Genomic DNA, 24,700 nt, shown 5'->3' on the forward strand with positions numbered 1-24,700 from the left:
CCTCCAAACATACAACATTGCTAGTTTTGACTGCTAAACAGGCAGTCACCTTGCAGTAAAAAGCACTTGATTTGAATGGTGCAGCAGGTGCAGTGGCACTAGGGCCAAAAGCTCTAGGGTCCCAACTGAACCCAGATTATTGCTAAAATTTTAAACTAAACATGCAGTCAAAAGTGCAGTTACCTTGCAGACAACAGGGTCATGATTTCAATGCTGCAGCAGGTGCAGTGACACCAGGTCCCAAAGCTCCAGGCACCCCACAAAACATCTAAAATTACTATATTTTACTACTAAACAGGCAGTCACAAGTGCAGTTATCTTGCAGGTAACAGGATCATTATTTGAATGGTGCAGCAGGTGCAGTGGCACCAGGCTCAAAAATTTGTCAGAACTCCTCTAAGCACCTAATATTGCTATATTTTACAACTAAACAGGCAGTCAGAAGTGCAGTTATCAAGTAAGCACTAGGATCATGATTTGAATGGTGAAGCAAGTGCAGTAGCACAAGGCCCAAAAGATGTCGGAACTCCTCTAAACACACAGTATTGCTACATTTGACTACTAAACAGACAGTCACATTGCAGTTAAAAGGGGCTTGATTTGAATGGTGCAGCAGGTACAGTGGCACCAGGGTCAAAAGCTCTAGGGAATCGACTAAACACATAATATTGCTAAATTTTACAATTAAGCAGGCAGTCACAAGTACAGTTATCTAGCAGGCACTAGGGCCATGATTTCAATGGTGCTGCAGGTGCAGTGGCACCAGGGCCAAAAGTTGTCAGAACTCCTCTAAACACCAGAAATTGCTATATTTAACTACTAAATAAGCAGTCACAGGTACAGTAACCTTGCTAGGCTAGGGTTATGATTTCAAAGGTGCAGTAAGTGCAGTAACACCAGGGCCTAAAGCTCTAGGAACCCCTCTAAACACCAAATATTGCAATAGTTTACTACTAAACAGGCAGTCACAAGTGCAGGCGATAGGTTCATGATTTGAATGGTGCAGCAGGTGCAGTGGCACTGGGGCCAAAAGCTCCATGGAGCCCACAAAATGCAGTATATTGCTACATTTTACAAGTAAACAAGCAGTCACAAGTGCAGTTATCTGGAAGGCACTAGGGGCATAATGTAAATGGTGCAGTAGGTGAAGTTGCACCAGTCCCAAAAGTTGTAAGAATGCCTCTAAACTGATAATAGTGCTATTACATCAATTAATTCTGTTATTTCCTCTTTCGTTTCATTTTTCAAAATGTAGCTATTACTTACCCGAACTATACCACTAGTAACAGCATAATATACTGCCTTTTTGTACATAAACAAGTTATAACGCTTTAACAGACTTTCTGTAACTTATATTGTACAACTACTCGGCAAGCTACAACTTACAACAAAAAAACAGTTTTGTTTGTTATTGTTGGCAAAAGGTAGAGCGGTATTGCAGGCAACACGAAGGGGGAGGCAATACGGACGAAGGGGGGCGGCAACATGGAAGACAGGGAGAAGGCAATACAGACATAGCGAGATGTGTCCGCGTCATAGCTCTTTTTTTTGTTATGGCATGGAGGAGGGTGAGTACAATCAAAAACAGATAAGGGAGGATGGGGGGCAAGCAAACACGGACCCCTGGTAAGCAAACACGGACCAGGGAGGTAGGGTGGGAGGCAAGCAAACACGGACTGGGGAGGAAGGGTGGGAGGCAGGAAAACACAGACTGGGGAGGGAAGGTGTAAGGCAAGCAAACACGGACCAGGGAAGGAGGGTGGGGGGGCAAACAAAACAGACAAGGAAGGGAGGGTGTGGGCAAGCAAACACGGACCGGGAAGGGAGGGTGTGGGCAAGCAAACACGGACCGGGGAGGGAGGGTGGGCGCAAGCAAACACGGACCGGGGAGGGAGAGTGGGGGCAAGCAAACACGGACCCATGCAAGCAAACACGGACCGGGGAGGGAGGGTGGGGGCAAGCAAACACGGACCGGGGAGGGAGGGTGGGGGCAAGCAAACACGGACCGGGGAGGGAGGGTGGGGGGAAAGCAAACACGGACCGGGGAGGGAGGGTGGCGGGAAAGCAAACACAGACCTTTGGCAAGCAAACACAGACCAGGGAGGGAGGGGCAAGCAAACACAGACCAAGGAGGGAGGGTGGGGGGGGGCACGCAAACACATACCATGGGCAAACAAACACAGACCAGGGAGGGTGGGGGGCAAACAAACACAGACCAGGGAGGGAGGGTGGGGGGCAAGCAAACACAGACCAGGGAGGGAGGGTGGGGGGCAAGCAAACACAGACTGGGGAGGTACGGTGGGGGGCAAGCAAACACAGACCGGGGAGGTACGGAGGGGGGCAAGCAAACACAGACCACGGGCAAGCAAACACAGACCGGGGAGGGAGGGTGGGGGGGCAAGCAAACAGACAGGGAGTGAGGGTGGAGGGGCAAGCAAACACAGATGGGCAAGCAAACATTGACCGGGGAGGGAGAAAGGGTGAGGGGCAAGCAAACACAGACAAGAGAGATGGTGGGGGCAAGAAAACACGGATGAGGGAAAGAGGGTGGGTCAAGGAAAGAGGGTGGGTCAAGGAAACAGATGAGAGCGAGAGGGTGGGGCAAGCAAACAGACAAGAGAGGGGTTGGGGGCAAGCAAAGCCAAATGAGAGAGAGGGTGGGGCAAGCAAACAGACGAGACAGAGGGTGGGGGCAAGCAAACAGACGAGAGAAGGGGTGGGGTCAGGGGTCAAGCAAACGGATGAGAGAGACTGGGGGCAAGCAAACGGATGAGAGAGGGTGGGGCAAGCAAACACGGATGAAAGAGAGGGGGCAAACGTTTTGCAAACAAACATGGATGAGGAAGGGAGGGTGGAGGAGGGGGCAAGCAAACACGGATGAGGGAGGGTGGGGCGCAAGCAAACACAGACGAGGGAGGGTGGGGGGCAAGCAAGAGAGGGTGGGTGCAAGCAAGGGAGGAAGAGTGGGAGGCAAGCAAGGGTTGGAGGCAAGTAAGGGAAAGAGGGTGGGAGGCAAGCAAGGGAAAGAGGGTGGGAGGCAAGCAAGGGAAAGGAGGGTGGGGCAAGCAAGGGAGGAAGAAAACGCGGACCTGGGCAAGCAAATACAGACCTGGGCAAGCAAACATGGACCAGGGAAGGAGGGTGGTGGGCAAGCAGCAACATGAACCATGGGGGTCAAGCAGCAACACAGACCAGGGAGGTTGGGTGGAACACAGAGGAAGAAGTACAAAAGGGAGCGAATCGAAAAAGAGGCACTCTAGTACAAACATAAGCAATGGAAACTTCATCAACTAGTGATGTGAATCGGTCACTTGTGGATAAAAGTCATAATAGACATTTTGATTTCATTTTTAGGACATGTAGTTATGTTTTGCCTTTGTAATCATTTAACGTTATCTTAAGCATTAATTCCAAAGCTACTCACATACTCAACTAATTTCAGTGGATTAGAAGGGGAAACAATAAGATAGTTTTACCAATGCATGGATGTAGTAAATACTACGTTCTTACCTTGCACATGCCAAGGCAACAAGAGCAGCAGCAGAATTTTCCCTTTGTTTGTGTAGGATTTGCTGGCCTGAGGCAAATGTTTCCTCCAACCAGGAGCAAAGTAAAGACTCAATTCCGTTAAGACAATCTATAGGTTCCTTAGTCAAACTCAAGGGCTGGCAGTCTCGAAGGCAATTCAATAGCACTTCAGCTGTGATATTACAAAGTGAGGGGTCTGTTCTACTCTGAGACTGAATAAGAGGAAATACAAGGAGTAGTCCCATTCGAGATGTAAACGGTGCCTGCTCAGGTTGCTGCAGAAGCCCCTGCCGCTTGAGTAAGGTCAAGGTTTCCTCATCACCGGAGCCATCACGTTCATGCTGCTCCTCAAGAGCAATTTGACGCTGAGCATTCCATAGTCCTCGCAAAGCATTCAGGCGGTATTCGAGCAGACGGGCGTAGGCATTGCTCTGGTTCCCACAAACTGCGCGCAAGCGTTCTGCTAACTCAGTTGGATTCTTTGTTTCAAATGTTAAAATCTAAAATAAAGAAAAAACAAGATTACAAATGAAATAAAGAATACTGCACATTTGATCAATGATCCTAGGTTAAAAACACAGATATATTGTAACTTCATTTTCCACTACTGCCTCCCTTATTCATCAAGTCTTTTTATTTTTTTCTAAATACGTCCTACCAAAAAGTCAGATTCCGCCCAATTGGAGACCGTGTATTGCGTGAAGATGTACTATCATTAAATATTCATGATCTGGGACCCTTTGTCACTTGGGGGCATATGTAGGTAATTTCCATTTTGCGATTCTCAAATAGCGATTTTTAAGGAATCGCTATTTGAGAATTGCAAAATGGAATGTAGGTAATAAATCGCAATTTTTTTGCGAATCTCTAAAATTCCTTAATTGCGAATCGCAACTAAGTAATGAGTGTCCCATTCATTCCTATGGGCCAAGAGGCCCATAGGAATGAATGGGTATACATTCTCAAATTGCGATTTTCTATGAGAAAAATCGCAATTTGAGAATCGCAATTCCAAGGGTGCCAGGGTGTCCAAAGGACACCTGTTGCACCCCTGGAATGTGCCTGTAAGTACATGTAGTGCACATACATGCCCTGTCATGTCTGTGTGCCACATGACACTTTGAATTTAAAAAACAAATGCTTTTTGACAGGAAATCGCAAAATACCATCTACTTGGAGTAGGTGGTATTTTGCGATTCCTTAAGCCAAAATCGCAATTTGCGAGGCACCCCTACATAGCTTGAGCAAAATAAGGAATTGCAATTTTTGCGATTCCTTATTTTGCTATGTGGCCCATACATACCAAAACGCTGTTTGCGAATCGCAAACGATTTCCTACATATGCCCCTTGGTCCTTTTACTTCATATATAAGGGTGAAGACCCACCACAATCTTCCAGAACGTAAACCGTTGGATATTGTTGTTTTCCTATCACCAGTACTAATTTCTGGTGCACACTAAGCACAAATACCTACGGCGACATTAGGAAAGAGATGACTCACCTAAATACACAAACAGTATCTATCAGATATTATTCATAACTACAAAAAAGGTTACTTCAAAGCGTTACATGAAAAACATCTGAGAGGTGTTCATTGTGTGCTTTAAATAATCTACATTAACCGGCTTTTTGTAAAAAAAAAAAAAAAGTCAGTTCACCTACCTTGTTGCTACTCTCGCAGCTTACAGTCACAATATAGGGAATGGTGTGGGTCATTTGGGAGAGAACAGGAGTGTGACTCACACCTCTACAAATAGCTAGAAAGGATAAGGTATAGCATCAAAGGATGAGGGGCATTAGCATAACCCCCCACCACGCCACCGACCCACTTCTCCAGTCCTATATAGCACCTATGTGTATTGTTCTTGTGCACACAGTAAGTAGCCTCCCCACATCTACCAGCCTGTCAGTGGCTGGCCTAGGCAGAAGGACCTGGAGGATTTTCTAAAACTAGGTACGAGTTTGTCAACAATACCTCAGGGTCTTTTAGGGCAATTTGACTCTTTTCTTAATGGATGAAACGCTTTGCATCTCAAAATGCAATAAGAGATGTGCTCCATTTTACATTGGTGTAACTGTTTCTGATTAGTCTTGTGTTTTCCCTTCCGTGTACTTGACAATCTTTAGAGTCCACCCGGGGAGCTCCAAGTTTTTTTGACGTTCACCCAGCAAAGCACAATCTTTTGTTTGGCAAGCTGTGCCCCCAAAGCCAGGGTATGGTGGCGTAGAGTAGAGCTCGGTTTAAGGAAGTGAGCTACCAAGAAGGTATGATGACTCTTCAGCCTAGTGTCAAAAAGCAAATCTAAGACATTTGCTTCACGACAGAGCCGATGCAGGAGAACTTTTGTAGACAACAGACAGATGGAATGTTTCTTCTTTTCTCTAGACCATACAGTAACATTTCACTGGTGTTATGTTGTGTCCCAGATTCTGGAATACCTGCATCTCTTGAAGACATATCTGCTGCATGATTAATTTTCAAACTTTGTTGTGGTTTGAATCCCGGTACGCATGAGAGTGTGTTTGAAACACACACCCTAGGTCTGGCCACATTGCATGAGGTTTAAAAATGGTCTCCACGTATTATAAAGCTTTCACTGTAAGATTTAAGATCAATGTATTGTGATCTCCTGAAAGCTGCAGGTTAAGATATCAGGTTTTAATACTTCAATCACTGGAGAAAAACATTATTTCCAATAAAAATACATAGATATTGAATATAAAATTAGTAAACAAAAATAAAACAAATTTTTTAGAAAACATAAGTTATGCAGTATCAGAAATGAATAAATAATGTATACAATATCCCTGGATCCATCTTGCATGCTTCATATCTCGAAAAGCACCTTTTACATTCCTTCATGGCCACCCCCACCTTCCTCAAAAATACCCATCTCCATTGCATAATAATAAAAATGTAAAACATATATTACTGAGAAGATCCTTGTCAAGTCACCATTTAGCTGCACATAACCAATGCTACAAAAACTACCTATTCAAATTTTCAAGAAACAACTTCAGTTGACCTGAAAATAATACATCCCATGAAGGGGTAATCTGTTCTCCTGTCACAGTACCTATTTCCTTACATAATCCAAAACGTCAACCTCAACAGCCGACTCCGCCTCTACACCCCGTCCCGCCAGCTCCGCTCTGCAGACCGCACCCTCGCCACTGTCTCCCACATCCGAATAGTGACCGCCAGCGGCAGATCATTCTCCCACCTCGCCGCCAAGACGTGGAACACCCTCCCCATCCGCATACGGCAGACCGAAGACCTCCTAACCTTCAGGAGACTCCTCAAGACCTGGCTCTTCGAACAGTAGCAGCGTTCCCCCCCTAGCTCCTTGAGACCCTCACGGGTATGTAGTGCGCTTTACAAATGCTATGATTGAATCAGATACCTGCAATAAGCAAGCATATGTGTGACGTCTGTGCCCACAAGGCCACACAGAGAGTAAAGGGCAAGAGGCATACACCCCCAATGAAATAATTTCTCCGGTGTTTAGTACAGATCATGGATTAGCATGAAATGCAGAATTTTAAGGCTTGCTGTATTTACTAGAGTATCTCTTTTTTCAACGCTACGATCTGCCAAGTACTTGCTGGTCTACCCAGTGTTTCCAACCACTTTTCAGATCCTTTCCAACCGTTTTGCTTCATTTTTACAGAGCATAACTTCTAAACAAATATAATTCTCACACCAATCAATCAAATAACTTTATTCGATCTGAAAACAAAGAACATAAAAGTACCGTGCTTCATCGCCTACATTCTCAAAGTTTCAGTGCATATACTTCTGCTCAACTTCGGCTATTTCATTCCAGTAAAACATTACTCCTAAAAGAACAGTTCTGATTAAAATAACAGATTGATATGGTGCATTGTTATTTCGGAAATGGGATTATGTAGATTGATTAACCTCCTAAATCTGTCATAATCTCATATGATGAAAAACCAAAGGTGGTGATGGACTGAGCGATGACAATACAAACTCTCACCCCCAGTCAACTGATCTTTTATGGCTAACTCACATTCACCCCTCACTTCAAAAATATCACAATAGTCCTCAAGAGTATTTGCTATCTCCTTGAGTGACACCTACCACTCACTGTTCTTGAGGTTGTACTAAATTGACTTAACTGAAGTGTAGTTGGTACAAAATGCAGCACCAAGAATTTTGACCAGACTGCGGTTACATTATGGCATCTCACCCAATCCTTTCAAACTCCACTGGCTGCTTGGAGTAGTGAAATACAGGTGATAGCAGATTTTTAATAACAATTGCCTCAGGAGATCCGAGTGCCGTTTTAGCGTTACTGGGAGGGGTATAATCACCTAATCAAGCCTTACCTGCCTGCCTCAAATCTTACATTACAAACTATTAAAAATGTAATAAACAACATATACCAGGGTAAGTCGCTTCCTGCTGGTTAAGCGCTCAGAATTGCCATCGCATTATTCTAGGTTATAATAATAAAAATGACAGATCTCTCATTGATCAGGAATACATCTGGTGTGACACATGTAAAAATAAACACGAACAATGGGCAATAAATGTGAATATTTTAAGAACATTCTAAAAGTCCCATAACACTAAGAGAAACTGGTGTATCATTAACTTAGAGGTGGCGGCTGCATGGGCGCAGGTACTCCCCGAGATGGAGAAGCCCTGCTTGGCTGAAAAGCGTGTATTGAGCAAATAAAATAGGAAACTCACCCCTTTTTCTACCCGATCAGTTATCATTGACCTTTTCCCCTCAAGAACAATGACACAATTGATGACCCATCATCTGCGTTTGTTTTTTTTTAGGTATTATGCTTTAATGGTCACATATTTCAAGTCGTCTTTGGATCGGAAGTGGCTCGAGCCCCTGTAGAACAAGTACTGGGTGAACACTCTTAGCTCCTCTAGCTTGCTCCATCCTCACCGCATCTAAAGCACTGTAGCAGAACTCCATCCACCTAGACCACACTCCCGGGACAACAGCCAGCTGGTCTGCAGCACAAAGAGACCGAAGAGCCCCGACCGGGACCGGGTGAAGGAGCGAGGCGTCTGTGCGAAACTCTGGATCGGAGGACTGCAGCCCACTCAGCACACGTTCCCCCGCACTGTGGCTCTCCCTGCGCTGGAGTGACTGTTGACTGGGCCCCGCGTTGCAGCGCTGCTGCTTATCAGCGTCGCGTGCCCGGAGATCCCGAAGCCCAGTCGACCATGGTGGGGCCCTGACTGAGCACCAGGGTGATCCCATGAGGGCTGCATCGGCCGGTAAGGAGAGATTGCAGCAGTGCTGGTGGTCCTGGCTCTGGTTCCCCGGGGCGCCGGCTCCGGTGTGCACAGCCTGCTGAAGAAATTTGCGGCTGCCCGGGGCTCGGCTGTCGGGGGCCAGACCCGGTCCTGGGAAGCTTGATTCCGGTCCAGTGAAGACATGGCTTGGCAGTTCGGGCTGGACTGTTCCCATGAGGCACAGGGTCAGACTGATTTGCATATGGCCATGTCTGAACTGGGGTGGCGGAGTGAGCTAAAGAACAGTGATGGATTAAACCCAGATCAGTTGACTGGGGGTGAGTGTTTGTATTGTCAACACTCCGTCCATCATCACCTTTGATTTTTCTTTGTTCGCCCTAAGTTGGCAGGGTATGCTCAGACGTGAGTCCCTTGCTCACTTTGCCACTGGAGTCAAGCAAGCCAGCTGAAGACGGCTGTAATGCCAGAAACCGGTCTTGGGAAGCTTGATTCCGGTCCAGGGAAGACATGGCTTGGCAGTTCGGGCTGGACTGTTCCCATGAGGCACAGGGTCAGACTGATTTGCATATGGCCATGTCTGAACTGGGGTCGCGGAGTGAGCTAAAGAACGGTGATGGATTAAACCCAGATCAGTTGACTGGGGGTGAGTGTTTGTATTGTCAACGCTCCGTCCATCATCACCTTTGGATTTTTCTTTATAATCTCATATGATACAAAATCATGTGGCCCAAACCCACATCATTTCCACCTTGAGTAACCCTTCCTATCAGGGCTAGTCTACCAAGATAAGATCCAAATCCTCCCTTCAACAGAAGAAGAAATGTTTCATTTAAATACATTTGTAGAGCCCTGATTTTAGGGTGTTGAACTTCCGTCTGTATTATTTCACGAAATTAGATTAAAGTCCCATTCCGTATTGTTTAAGATACCACCTTAAGGTTATGTGCTAGGCTGATATGATGACCATTTTAAAAACAAGCATGATATGAAAAAGACTCTAAAAATGTGCGTTGTGCAGCTTTAGAAATGTCCGTTCTGCTGACAGTTTGGTGTTTTACATCAACGTATTTAACGAACTGCCCAAATTGAGAAACCTCAGCTGCAAAATATGCATTTCAATGCTAAATCGATTTATGCGTTAAAATAAATGACTTGGATAAATGTTTGGAACTCTACTTTTCTATAACCTACATATGACACAGAAATTATTCTCCATTTCTCATTTGGAGGCCGTGTATTGGAGGCAATAGTCCCTACACTTTCCAAGCTTCCCTTCGGTCACGCACCTCTCGCCATTACCGAAAACCAAAGCATCCTTGTAAGTGCCCCTTTTTCAGGTATGAGGTTCTACACTGAAATGGACTGTATGAAAGAGTAGGATTGCATGAAATAATGGTCAAGGATCTATCACAAAAGCTTTCTTGCTCGTGTCTTCCTTAGGCTACCAACTGATGAGTTTCATAGTCGACACACCCATTTACTGCCTCTGCCTGATCACCCTTGGAATGAGGCTGGGTTTTGGCAGCTGACATACACTACTGACTTGACAGGCTCTGTAGCGTTGGTGTGCTTGGCTGTTTAAGTGTGCATATGCCCCTAAATGGCGCAATTACGGCTTATTTGCCTTCAAAACAGTAACCCTGTACACCTTCGTTTGAAAATTCAAATCATTATGTCCCTTCAGTGATGTTTCCTCTAAGGCTGTGAGAAATATATGGACTAACCTGAGTAGTGTGGCTCCAAAATATTGAGACTTTGGCCATGCATTGTAAACCACTGCTCACGAGTGGGGGATCTTGGTTTGAAACCAGTCACCAGATAGCAAAATAAACTAGGAGAATGGCAACTCGTTGCCTCTATAAAGCCTCTTGAAGCCCTTCCTGCTTATTCAATGTAGATGAAAGAAACAATCCCAACTTTGCCTCAGCTCTGCAGAGTGCAGCATTTTGCATATAGAAACATCACTTTCAGTTCGGGAAGCAAGGGATGGGATAATGTGTTACTTACTCTGTGTTGGCATCATTACAGCATTGTACTTGCTACTTTGAAGATCCACTTTTACAATACCTTTCTTTGCTCAGCAATGATTCAGAAGCCCACAAATCCCTCAGTGGCCCAGGAAACATTTTGCACCGGGATATGGATTTCTGGGACTCTGCATCAGGATGTTGACCACACTGGGGGCAGCACATGTAAAGTGCTTCACTTTATTTCCCTGCCTTCTTGTCCGTAGACCGATTAGGCTTTTGAAGCACTCATTAACAACTCCTAATACTTAACATGGTTCCCGAACAGCTAATATTATTAGTTTTTTTTATTCTGTTATATAATATGCAATTAGTGATTTACTATTTCTGAAAAAACACATAATACTCTAAAATTCTTAGATTCTGTTCAGATGATAACACACTGCCTAGGCAAAATATAAGAGCGTTCGACATTTTCCTTCAAAGTCCCAAGGGTAACTAGTTTTCATATTTTCATCTGTGATGCGGCTGGTATGGATATACAACTGCTGGCTGGACACATTTTAAATAATTTGTGAAGCGACTACAGGACACAATTTAACAACCAATATTGCATTGTAAATGGATTGCTTCAATTTAACAGGATCCATATCACAGTTGGGTTATCTTTGTTAAAAACATGGAAATATACAGGTTTTTTTTTTACATGCACACCATTTTTAGAAGCGCATTCCCCAGACGCTCCAGATGTATCCATTTTCAATACTGAACAAATTAAAAAATGACAGCCTTTCACAGAATGCTGCATAAAAATATAATTTAAAAAAAAAAGAAGATTTTCCCGTTAAGCTTTACACATTTAAATAAAAGTGTGGTTTTAGAAATAAAACCGCTAACTGGTAAGTGAAACCTAAACTTTAGCTTGTAGGCCTGGCTAGGCGACGGTTTAAGCAAAATCCATTGCCAATAGGTCTGGGAGATGGATTCAAAAAGAATCTTTTCGAGGCCCTCTATTACCCAACCAACGTCACTATGAAGACAGATCACTGAGGCAGCTGCCAAAACCCAAATCACTCTGTAGAGCTTTACCACTGTCGGGGGTAATGGGATTATCGTGGACGGAGGACCTAATTATGCAGCAAAAACCACAAATTATGATGCTTATTCCCTGACATTACTTTCATCCATTCTAGTTCAAAATAAACGTTTTTGTGAAATCTGCAAAGTGGACAGAAATTTATGTGGGAAACTCAGAATTATGCAGTGAAGACTGCAGCCACAGAACCACATAAATCAACTGGCCTTTATCACGGATTTATCATGAATGTGTTTAAAGGTAAACAAAACAAAAACAATCTAATTCCAATCAGCACCCATTGTTATCTCTGAACAGCAGCTTTTCTCAAAGAGCAGCTAACTAGTCCACAAAAAGCATGTAGCATGTAGTATAAGGAGACCTGGAGACATACAAAAAATAATACTTAGACCCCTCCCATCCTGCACTCACTCATGCATTCTACAAACATACCTACCATACCATTTTTGCACACCACATCCCAGCACGAATATACATACACAAAACAATAAAACAAGAAATGTGTTTCTCTTTTAACCGTTGAGGTGTTGTGTGCTGGGACCACTTCTAGAAAGGAGTGCATACTTGGTGGGGGTAGTCTAAGAATCATTTGTCTATGTTCTGTGTAGTATGTTTCATTTACAGAGTTCGCTAAATTGCTACAAGTTGATGTAACGATATGACAATCAATAGATTTATGAGTGTAATACATGTAATGAGGATACTAAGCAGAATAGAAAAAATGTGTTTTAAAAATGTTAAATAAAACATCTTTTCCACAAAGCATGTATATTGTGTAGTACTTCAGTGCGTCAGAACACATAGTACTATTTAGATATAATAGAAGAAATCCCGGTCGAGTGGTATTTTTGTCTTGCTTAATTGTTTTTTCTCCTTATCCCAGAACTATAATTAGATTTATAGGGTGTATCTTCTCCGTTTGTGTGGATATCATACACCAGTGGTTCCCAAACTTTTGACGCCTGTGGACCCCCATTAAGTCACCACTGTAAGCCGGGGACCCCCAAGCAATTTGTAGGATTTTAATTTCAAACATTAATTTGAACAAAATAAACTCACATGTGCACACATATTTACAAGCCCCAAGGGAATGTCCCTTTTTAGGTTTCGCTTGTCGAAAGCTGCGCAAGCAGCGTTTCGCGCAGGCGAAATCCTTTGTGTAGAGTATGTGTGTGTAGTTCCGCCCCTCTGTTCCATTGGCTAGCTCCATAAATGGAGGCTAGCCATTGGAAGAGAGATCTGCTTGTCATTCTGTGAGCAGATTCGTGGGCGTTCCGACGATTTTTAGGCTTTTTGGTGCGTCATGCGGCTGTGGGCGTGTTTATTTTTTTTTGGGGGGGGGGGGTTTTTTTTGGGTCATTCCACCGAAAGAAGTCGTCCTTGTAGGTTTGCTCGTGTCCTGTGAGCTGCTTGTTAAGTTAGAAGTCGTCCTTGTAGGTTTGCGCGTGTCCTGTGAGCTGCTTGTTAAGTTTGCCCTTGTCCTGCCGGAAGAAGTCGTCCTTGGTGAGTGCTTGTTTTTTACTTCCACTTTCCTCTTCTGATATATTGGCATGCATGCTTTTACTTCAGAAGCCAGTCTGATATTGGTAAGAGCCACGGAAGCATCACCTATTTTTTTTCAATATTATTACTTGAAAAACCAACAAACATACCAAACATTTCAAGTTTTCCCGGAAAACACCGATAGTTTCAGATTGTCTTGGTCTCTTTTCCGCCCCCTTTTCCCTCCTTCCGAGTACTTCCGAAGTTATCCGGAAATTGCAGAGAGTCCGTCCGCCGGACTGCTGGAGGCGGCCACAGCGCCATGTTGGATGCTCTGCTCCTTCAGTGAGAAATCCCGCGGCACCCCTGAGTGCCCCCCTAACCGGAACCGTCACCCCGGGGAGGGGGAGACTCCCCCTCCGATCCCGGGCCCGTTAGAACCAACTCCCTTCTGGGCACCACCTACACCCCGTGCCCCTGTTGCCAGGGAGACCCCCTTATCCCTCTACCTAACAACAGTGGCGGCCCGGAGGAGGCCGAACCTGTGAGCGGGGTGCACCAGCTCCCCCTCCCCCCGGTGTGCCTCCCCCCGGCCCGGGGAGGGGCAGCCCCTTTGCCCGCAATGAGTTTACCGCGGAAGCCGGCTTTGAAGGCGGGAGCCGGGCCTGGGCTACCGGCAACAGCAGCAGTGCCCCCCCAGCACCAGGCAGGCGCGCCTCCACCTGTGGCCCTGCCGGGGCTGAGAGCCCTGCCTGGAGGACAGTATCCTTCACTTAGATGGGTGGGTGTCAGCAGCCTGCACTGATGGTCCAGCTTAGTAGATAAGCAGTAAAGTACTCAGCATTAAACATGGGGGCAGTATCGATCACTGTGGGAGGTGGGGGGGCACTTTTCGTTGAGGGTTATTATCCTGCCCAGAGTATGGGAGGGAGTAGGCTGTAGCCTATAGAAAGAGGTGCACTAAGGAAGGGTTATTTGTACAGAGGCGCTGTGAGATCCCTCCACTGATGGAATGGTGGTGGTAGTAGTATCTCCGGAAGTGTGAGGTGGTGCTGTTACCTATATGAAGGCTAGCAACCTGTACTGAGGTGTCAAGAGACCTTGTATAATGTGGCGAGGTGTTTGAAGTGAATGAAGGAGCACTATGTTCCGGAAAGATATGTTGTGATTGGTTATTGGGCCTTAGCCCTTATTAATGTTAGCAACCTCCCCTCTTGAGACCTTGGGGTGCCCACCAACAGAGCAGACGGCAGCAGAGCACCGCCCTGATGTCGTTGTGGGTACTGGCTAGTTAAATACTACTGCAACTTAAAGCGCAATTTGCCATCTATGCTGCTGTAGGTTGAGCTGAGCCATATATTAGTATAACAGGTGTGTCTAGTGCTTGTAGGAGAGTTCACTCCACCCGGTTACAAAAGAGAACCTTGGGGCATTATTCACAAATGAGGTTGTAGGTTTCCCTGGTTGACAGCCTGTTTTAGGTCCTCAGTCATACCTATTCCAGCCTCCATCAATCATCTGTATATTTCAGAACGTGATGCTTTTAGAGGCAGGTAAGTTGCTCTTCTAGTGCTTTAATAAATTGATGGCGAACCTTCAAGTGTCTGTTTATACATTGGGGCCTGTATTGCTTATTCAATGTACATGGACTGGAGTCGAACATGTGGGACTCTGCACATAACCCTGAACACCGCTTTAGTAGACTCGAACAACTAAAACAGGCAGTAAAGGCTGGGTTACTTTAAGTATTCTATACACGGGTTCGGCTGTAACAAATATAAAGTATGACAAGTCTCTGATAGTGATACAAGGGTCAATCAAATGCTGTGTTCGAGGGGCATGAAGAGAACAGTTGTTTGTGTCATAGCCGTAAAATCATTTGGTGCCTCTCGTAAAGGTTGAGGTACATCGCCCAAGCTCGCATTTTAAAAATAGGATCTGGAGCTGTAGATCGGAATTTGTTAAGCCTGAATTCTTTCGCTCTAAACGGTGAATAGAAGGGTGTGCTGCATTGCCTGATTGAGGTGCATTGGCTTAAATGTGCATGGATAAGCAATCTATAAGGGTCAAGTCTGAGTTTCTTTGGGCTAGCCACTTCTACTGGAATAATAGCACGTTGATGGAGGAGAGGGCAGGATGGCAGTTTACAGAATGAATTATATGGATTGAAATGAGCGCTGCCGAGGGATAGGGATGAGGCGCATCGTTAAGTGTAAGTGGGTACCAATCCCTGTATTTTCGTGCCTGCAAGGACCCCCATTGCGGACCTGCTCACCACATTGCCAGAACTCTAAAAGAGGGCATCTTCCCTGTAGATTTAACTGAGTCAATCCCTGGATGTTACCTTTGAATACTGTTGCATAATGATTCTCGGGCTGAATCCCTTTCAGCCTCACCCGCCCGGGGGACAACTGTTAATGTTAACTCTTTAGGCAATTATTCTTTGTCCTGAGGATGAACCTGTATTGTTTGAGGTTCGAAACGTCGTCGACCTGAATGCACTAAATGCTAGTTGATACAAATTTTTCATGCATATGTATATGTTTTGGATTGTCTGCTTTATGATTTACAATAACCAAATGACCTGTTATTGCCTACTACTTTCCCTCTGTTTGTGCTCTCTTAGTGTGTTAGTCGGACATCGGCTGGTGTCCCTCTTCCTTCACACTCTGGTTTATTGTTTTGTGATCATTTTCTATCAAGGTAATAAATTGTCCGGCTGGACATTTCCTCAAAAAATATAGTTCCATTTGGTCTATATTCATTTTCCTTAAATCCTCCTTTGTCTAAGGACCTCTGTCTTTGAAACTGAGGGATAGGGATGAGGCGCATCGTTAAGTGTATGTGGGTACCAGTCCCAGTAAATTAGGTGCGATCGACAGGATTAACGTACTTTCACATCCCCATGCTTTCCAATACTATGTTTTACGTGAGCACTGATGATAATGCGTATTACCGGAAAGCGTGTGATGCTGCAGAAGGAGTATGAGACATGGTTAAAACTTTATTTGTTACAAACTAGAGTTGGTCTTTCTTATTTTTTTCCCTTCATACGCCTATTGTTCGGTTGGTGTGTTTTAGTCAAAGCGTGTGATGTAAATGAACCACCAGTGCCTCCGTCGATTACCCCCCCCCCCTTTCATTGCGTCTTGCAGATTCCACCAGTGACCATGTTGTGGGCCGCATCACTCTGAGTCACAGGAACTGGGAAGGGTTTAAAGGTAAACAAAAGATAAGCAGTGCAGCAGCTGCGCTGTGTCATGTGTACACAGACAGGGTTGTATCACAAGGTTTCCTTCGTCGGACTTTACTTTCACTTTTAGGCATGGTAACCTCCTCACTTGCAGGAAATTGGGCTTCTTACAAGCTGCTTCAATTGTAAAGGCAAACGCCGTTTCATGATATCATCTTTTGACTATTGAAACACTCCTGACTAAAATCAAGTTGCAGTTTTGTGAATTTAAGTTTGGGTTTTCTGCGCTGTAGGAGTCGGATTCCAGCACCCGGGAGGGGTGGGAGTCTGATGTAATTTCTGTTGCTTGGGGTTTCTTGCGCTGCTAGTGGGATCACTTACAATGCGGATTGAGTAGAGAATAGTGGCTTGAACTACAGAGCCTGGGATCCTGCATGTAGGAAGGATTTTTCTAGTGCAGAGAGTTAGGTCCTCTTACACTAGTGTGCAAGAGGGCCACTTTATCTTGGTTTGTGTAAGATATTTTAGTTTAAAGTATTTGAGTTTTGTAGTATCCAGTGAATAACTACTCACTCCCTACTACTCTCTACTCACTCTCTACTACTCTCTACCCACTCAACTACTCACTCTACTACTCTCTACTCACTCTACTACTCTCTACTCACTCTACTACTCTCTACTCACTCTACTACTCTCTACTCACTCTACTACTCTCTACTACTCTCTACTACTCTACTCACTCTACTACTCTCTACTCACTCTACTACTCTCTACTATGTTCTACTCACTCTACTACTCTCTACTATCCACTCTCTATCTACTACTCACCCTCTACTACTCTACTACTCACTCTCTACTACTCTCTACTCAGTTTGTACTACTCTAATACTCTCTCTACTACTCACTCTCTACTACTCTACCTCACTACTTCTACGCGCACACATATGCACATATATATATATATATATATATGTGTGTGTATGCATATATATATATGTATGTGCCACCTTTTATTTATGTTTTTGTTTTTGAAACATAAATAAAACGCATTATTTGCAATGTCAATAGCTCATACTCACGTAAATATGCGACCTATTGCATTGCAAATGCAATAGGTCTTGCATTTGCGAGAGATTAAGCCATTGGCATTGTAAATGACAATGCCATTTATTTATCTGTTTTCAAAACCAACACATAAATACAAATTTTGTCATTTACAATGCCAATAGCTCTAACTTTTCCAAAGGCGAAACCATTGCATTGTAAATGCTTGTTGTGATGTTCCCTTGGCGATAGGGGCTTTGCCTTATTTACAAGGCAGCGTTGAGGCACTTACCGTGGCTTAACGCTGCCTTGCAAATAACGCCCCCTTTCATGCAATCTTAGCGTGAAAGAGGTGGGCAGTGGGTGTTGCGGTGGGCGTTCCACTGCAACACCCAATGATTTTTACGCTGCCTCCTATTTACAAGGGCTGCCTCCTATTTACAAGGGCAGCGTAAATAGGAGACTGCAACAAAATTAAAACCAGGAAACACCTGGTCTTAAATTGGCGAAACGAGGAGAAATGCTATATTTCTCTTCAATTTAGCTTTTTCCATGTGTGCTGCCTTATTCAGTACACATGGAAAAAGCAAAACGCCTTGGTTTGTTTATGTTCAGGAAGACGACCCTTCCTGCAATAAACAATCTTTAAAAAAATTACATTTTGTAACTTCCATGTGTGCAGCATTAAGCAAAAAACAAAACAGCATTTCAAGATTGTTTATGTGCAGGAAGGAGGACCTTCCTGTACATAAACTATCTTCCCCTGCACACAGATGCCCGCTACCCTGCTAAATGTAGCACCAGCATAGGGGGAAACGCAGGGCTGCACCATATTCTTGTAAATATGGTGCAGCCATGCATTTCAGAAGTGGCGGAGCATGTCAAGCCAAGGAGGCTAACGACACGCTCCTCCACTTCTGTTGTAAATATCCCTCTTAATATTTTATATTGAAAGAATTTGCAAAAAACAAAATAATTTAATCGGAAGATTGGTACTTCCACCCAGTGACTAACTTTTAAATGGCTGGTTTTATTTTGCAGTACCAGGCGTCTGCTCCTGCCAGGGCCAGACTGGAAATCAAAAGCAGCCCTAGAAAAGGTTTTAAGACCAGTCCCCATACGGTGCATACGAAGTGCAGTGAGTGAGCTTGGCCAGGGGGCTTTGTAAGGCTATCCCCCAGATCATTTTAGGAAACAATGGTGCAGTCTACAACACATTTATCATTAGGTATTGAATTTTATTAGCTTTTAAAGAATAGTAAATGAAAACCTTACTATGCACCAGGGTACGACAATCTGGGAAGAAAATAAGTTACTGACAAAAACAGTAACCCACTGACCTATGCACATGAAATTAAAAAAATGTAAATGCATGCTACACGTTCTTTGCAGTAGGCATATTAACCCTCTGTGCTACATTAGATAAATTAAAGCTGCCACTGGACAAAACTAATCTCTCTCCAACAGGTACATTAATCACTGGTGTTATCTTGACACTTTTATTGTTGCTCGAAAACTGCTAATGATACAGGAAACGTTGCAGTTCTTTTAAAACTGCTGCCTGCGGACCCCCTGGGGGTCCGCGGACCGCAGTTTGGGAAACACTGTCGTACACTACTGCCATCCCCGCGTAGTTTAAAAGCATCCCTTCAAGAAGCCGTTTCAAAGTAGGCATGAGATTGTTTTGAAAACCTGTGTTTATAAGGCCTGTTTTTATAAGGCCAACCCTAGCTCCTGTTGTTAAAAGTCGAAAGTAACAATGAGCTAAAGATTAGGTCAAAAAGCAGCTGGTATTTTTTCCACACTGAGCGCCCTACGATCAGAGTTTTTCTGCTTTGTTGCTGGGACGGATGTACTTCTTGTGTACAGTACTAAATAGCCATCATAGACCATCATTACATTCCTATTATGCCAGAATACCTACATTTGGGGGGGTCCAGCTACCTTGCTGTTACCTTGCTGCTTTGGGGGAACTAACTTCGGAGCTGCTGCCTGCTCATTTACCCGCTGCCCTGCTGCTGCCCGTGTTGGTCCCCTCCCGCCGCCTCAGTCCATTGCACCGCAGCGAGGCGTGCGAGGTGCAGGGAGACTACAACCCCCAGCACTCCTTGCGGCGGAAGCCGTCTACACCCTCACCGCGCCCAGAGGCGCATAAAACACAGCTTAGCCCCCGCGTCGCGGGATCGCGCACGGGACGCGCCGGGATAAGCCCGGGACAAGGGCGGGACCATCTGAATTCGTCCGAGGCAGGACGTGGCTGGGCTGGGCCACATCTCCTGGCTTTTGAACTTCAAGACCCCTATTAACAATGAAGTGAGACTTACGAGCACAATCATTGACTGTATGTAGGGTGGAAAAACTTTGGTTGTGGTTTTAGCCTTGTATTTTATGTTTTTGGTAATGAGGAAATTTGGATTATAATTTATCCAGTTCTATTTGCTTCTATTCATAATAGCTTTCGCATACTTTGAATAAATGTTTGGTTTTAGCTGCTTAACGCAAATATGTCCAAACGAAAGGGTAATAAAACCCCCCTGGAGCTAGCTAGCGCCACGCTCGACCACTATTTGGTAAAAGCGGTTAAGAAAATAAATAATGAAATTGACAAAACTGAACGGCGATTATCGCTGGGTTTGGGCAGTCTGCCAATTATGCCCTCTACACCCTTGGCCATATCAACCATAGATATTAGTAGGGACCCCAGTAATTTAGTTGGTTCTTCTCCTGAGGCTCCAGCTCAAACAGTAATAACACCTACCAAACTGGTTGAAATCTCTAATACCTCTATTCAGAGATCTCCGGTCCTGAGAACAAGAAGGGGCTGTAGAAAAACCCGAACTAAACATGGGGGAAACCATAACAAAAAAGGAGTTAAAACGCCACCAACAAGTACTATAGGAGGAGAGGAGTTAATGGATAACTCAAGCACAGTAAAAATAAATGCTGATCAGCTTGATTCGTTGGTTAGTATTATGGGTGTTAAAATAGAAAACTTAATCAAACCCTTAACAGAAAAGCTAGATCTGATTTCTATAGAGGTCTCAAGTCTAGGCGATTTATTATATGCCCATATTGAATCAGAGAAGAGACCCAGGGTTGAGGATGAAGTTCCCGGGGCTAGTGAAGCTATGCTAAGCGTACCTGATTCAGTTGTTAATTGTAATGGGGTGATAAATAGGACAGAATCAGACATTCCTAACCCCCAACCGACAGGATGTCGGAAGAACCGGGCAGTAGAACCTGAGTGTGGCCCGGTGCCGATAGAAGTCAAGAGAAGCCATACAATTCACCTACCTCCTGACTGCGCCCCTTATGTGGCTGTTTTAACAAATGTCCCACCTCTTGAACAACATTTGAACCAGAGCCAACAGGAATCGAATGAATCCCTTAAAAATAAAATTGTGTTCTGGCTTCATAAACATTGTGGGTTCCCTACTATCTCTTCTGATCAGATTTTAACTACTAGAAGGGCTAACTGGATTGGCAACTCTAGAAAGAGTAGTGGAAGAGACTGTGTTATTGTTAATTTTAAATACCCCCAACATGCTGCTACTGCCTTGTTAAGAGCAGCTTCATTACCTTATACTGAGAAGGGTATATGTCTACGTCCACTTGGTTTCTTCTATAGCCATCTTATTAATGTACCCTCAGACAAAAATAGAGGCCCCCTAACCCCCAACAAACGTACCAACCAACGTCCTTTATTTGAGGTACCAGTGCTAAATCGCTATCAAGCCCTAAGTACCCTAGATGCTAACGATTGACTTAGCCAAGATTGTTGTTCTTACCCTGAGGTGATACCAGCTTGTCAGGTGGCTGGATTAAGTGAACAATCTGTAGCCCCCGGACTACCATCACTGGTTTATCTAAGTACAGCAGTAGTCAGCAGGGATATGTTAAAAGATGATCATATCGTAGGGGGAAGGACAACATGAAGTGCCCACCTTAGATAGTATTAAGATAGGGGACAAAAATGGCATTTCTATTGTTAGCTGGAATATTGCTGGCTTGAATTCTAAGGGAGATGTTTTGGGCTGGACGAATTTGATTAATACTTATGACATTGTTTGCTTTCAGGAAACGTGGAGTACGGATTTTGTCAATTATGAGGGGTTTGTTTCTTACAATTTATTAGCACAGGGCTCTACGTCAGGAAGAGCCAAAGGTGGACTTTTGACCCTAGTTTCCATTAATCAGCCCATTACTGTAAAAAGGTATCCGACTGTGGGCGCTCATGCTCAGATCCTTTGGCTATATGAGATTTTTTGAAAACACTAGGATGCAAGTTGTAAAGAATCTTGCCATTGCCATTGATAATTTGATTGCAGATTTGAATGTTTCTTTTGTTTTTATTTGGGTGGGTGATTTTAATACCCCGGCTTGTGAAATGTCAACCCAAAAATTCTGCGGGGTTAAAGATAATACTGGTCTGGATGATCTGCATTTTCCCCATAATAGTTATGGAGAAACACTTATTTCATGGGCGAACATGACCTGGAGATTTTAAATTTCTCAAAAGATGAAAAAGGCCAGACCGTCCCTACTTTTAAGAACCGTTATACCAGCTCAATCATAGATCATGTAATTGTCTCCTCCAATATTGTTCCTTACTGTCTGGCTGCTAGGATAGAAGTCTCCTCTCTGAGTGACCATAATTGTATTATTCTAGAAACTACTCTTTGGGGGGGTAGGTCTGTCCTGGGAGAACAGTAACGAATATTGAACCACATAGACCAAACCGAGTAAGACTGAGATGGAAAGGGGAAAAAACTGATGAACTACTGAGCTCCATTCTTAAAGAATGCTTGGCAGATATTACCCTTATCCTAAACAATAATATTGAACCAGATCGGGTTTTAAACGTTTTTGATGGCATTAACAAAATGCATCGATGCCAGGTTTACCAGACACGAGTACAGCATAAACATGGACCGGGTTAGTTCGATCATACACGACCTACACTATTAATGGAATTAAAACATGCATTGATGTCAAACCCCAGGGATACCAAGCTAATTATTAAGTTGAGATCAGATTACAAACTCGCTCTGAAACGGAGGAAAGGTGACCTGCAGCAGCAGGCATGGAAAACCCTTAATCAAGCCGCTGAACTATCTAATTGTGCACTTTTCTGGGCAACGGTCAACTCTCCTTTCCTCAAGGAGGAAACTATCCCAGAGCTTACCTCTAACATTTCTAGCGATGGATGGGTTTCCCATTTCTCTATGATTTTTAAATCTGATGACTGTAATGAAACTAACCCTAGTAATTGGCCGGTGGTACCTTTGGACATTACTGTCGCTGAGGTTGAACTTGGTATTCATGCAAGCAAGGGGGGGTAAGGCCCAAGGACCAGATGGGGTACCCATCGATGTCTATAAAGCAGCCTCAGAGATGTGGAGACCTCTTCTGGCTATTGTCTTTAATGCAGCTGTATGTACCGAGGCCCCCATGACTTGGGGGGAGTCAATCATAATCCCGATACATAAGAAGGGCAATAGGTCAGATGTTAAAAACTACCGTCCTATCTCTCTTCTAGACTCCTCAGTTAAGATCATGAGTAGAGTTATGTTGACCAGATTGGAAGAGTGGGTGGAGCAAGAGGGGATTTTGGCTAATAGCCAGTATGGATTCCGGAAGGGACGGGGTACACTTGATCAGTGTATTAATTTAGATCTACTGATCAGGAAGTACACGCAAGCCAAACATGGTTCACTATATCTCTGCTTTGCAGATCTAAGCAGCGCTTTTGATCTGGTGGACCATTCCATCCTATGGCCAACCCTGTTACATCTTGGGGCACCGGAGGGCATAATCTTCTTTCTCGCCAGGTTATATGAAAAATTACTAGCAAGTGTGTGCTATGGCACCAAAGGAGAGTGTACCCCTAAAATTAGTGTTAACAGAGGTATTAGACAAGGCTGTGTCCTTGCCCCCCTGCTTTTTACCTTATTTATTACTGAAACTGACGCAGTTTTAAAAACCGTTAATGCTGATGCCCCTCAGGTCAACGGTGTTACAGTGCCGGTGTTATCATATGCGATTGACGCCGTGCTACTTTCAAGAACACCCATTGGTTTGCAACGTCTGATTGACAGATTTGCTGTTTTTATTAAGGATAGGAAACTGGTCATCAGTAAGGGAAAAACGCATACCATGACCTGTGGGACCAAAAGAAAATTGCCTAATGCCTTTTTTATAGATAGCCAAAAAGTACAACATGTAGATAAATTCTGCTATCTGGGTATAACCTTTTCAAAAGATAGCAAATGGTCTAACGAATTTACCAACGTTCGTAATAAAATGGCTAAAAATGCTCACTGGGTTTTTAGATTTGCGGCCAAAATTGGAGACAGACGTACCAGGGATATGCTCCAGATTTACCAAGCCAGATGTGTGTCAATTGCATTATATGGGACAGGTGTTTGGGGACATAGCTGTGATTATAGCCTGCAGACGGAGGAAAACGCTTTCCTTAATAAACTTCTCTGTTTACCTCCCTCCGCCCCTACTGAGCGGATCCATAGAGAACTGGGGATTAATTATTTGATTGATTTATTATACTTAAGGCCTCTTATGGTTTGGGGCTCCATCTGGTTAAAGGAGGAGAACATTTTTAACAGATCTGTTATAGAGGATTGTCTCTCTCTAGACAACCACTTAAAAATGAAAGCATAAAGCGCCACTCGTGCTTATCTGTCGCACAAAAGTGAGCAGCTGAAATCAACATTTTTACCATATTGAGTGAGGAGGCAACATTAAAGATCGGGTTGCTGTCCTCCACTATGTTTTATAATAGCCATATTGTTAATGAAGGTTATCCCCTATATCTAGCTATGGTGACTAGACCATCCCACAGATTTGTACTTACCAGATTAAGGTTTGAGCTGGGACACCATTTGGTGGCTCTGCTCAGCATTAAAAATTACCCGATCGGCCCATGTCTATGCGATGGTCTATCAAAACAAAGCACCTTGCACTTTTTACTGATTTGTAAATTTTACATGAATTTTCGTATTGCCTATTTAAAACCCTTGTTTATTAAATATGGCTCACGTACTGTTAATGAAGCTATGAAATTAATTTTTAATATGGAATCAGTAGATATATTTTTTTTTACTGCTACTTTTTTAAAAGAATC

At 44.0% G+C, this 24,700-nt stretch overlaps 1 protein-coding gene across 1 annotated transcript in view; it reads right to left on the minus strand.

Annotated features, from left to right (window-relative positions):
• HECTD4 (HECT domain E3 ubiquitin protein ligase 4) overlaps positions 1-24,700 on the minus strand; it is a 2,691,195-nt gene that overhangs the window by 2,530,865 nt on the left and 135,630 nt on the right. The window contains exon 2 of the mRNA XM_086943079.1: positions 3,511-4,028. Coding sequence (XP_086799205.1) covers positions 3,511-4,028 — 518 coding nt within the window. The remainder of the gene's footprint in view (positions 1-3,510; positions 4,029-24,700) is intronic.

This window comes from Lissotriton vulgaris, chromosome 11 (assembly GCF_964263255.1).
Source record: "Lissotriton vulgaris chromosome 11, aLisVul1.2, whole genome shotgun sequence".
In the NCBI taxonomy this organism is placed as follows: Eukaryota; Metazoa; Chordata; class Amphibia; order Caudata; family Salamandridae; genus Lissotriton; species Lissotriton vulgaris.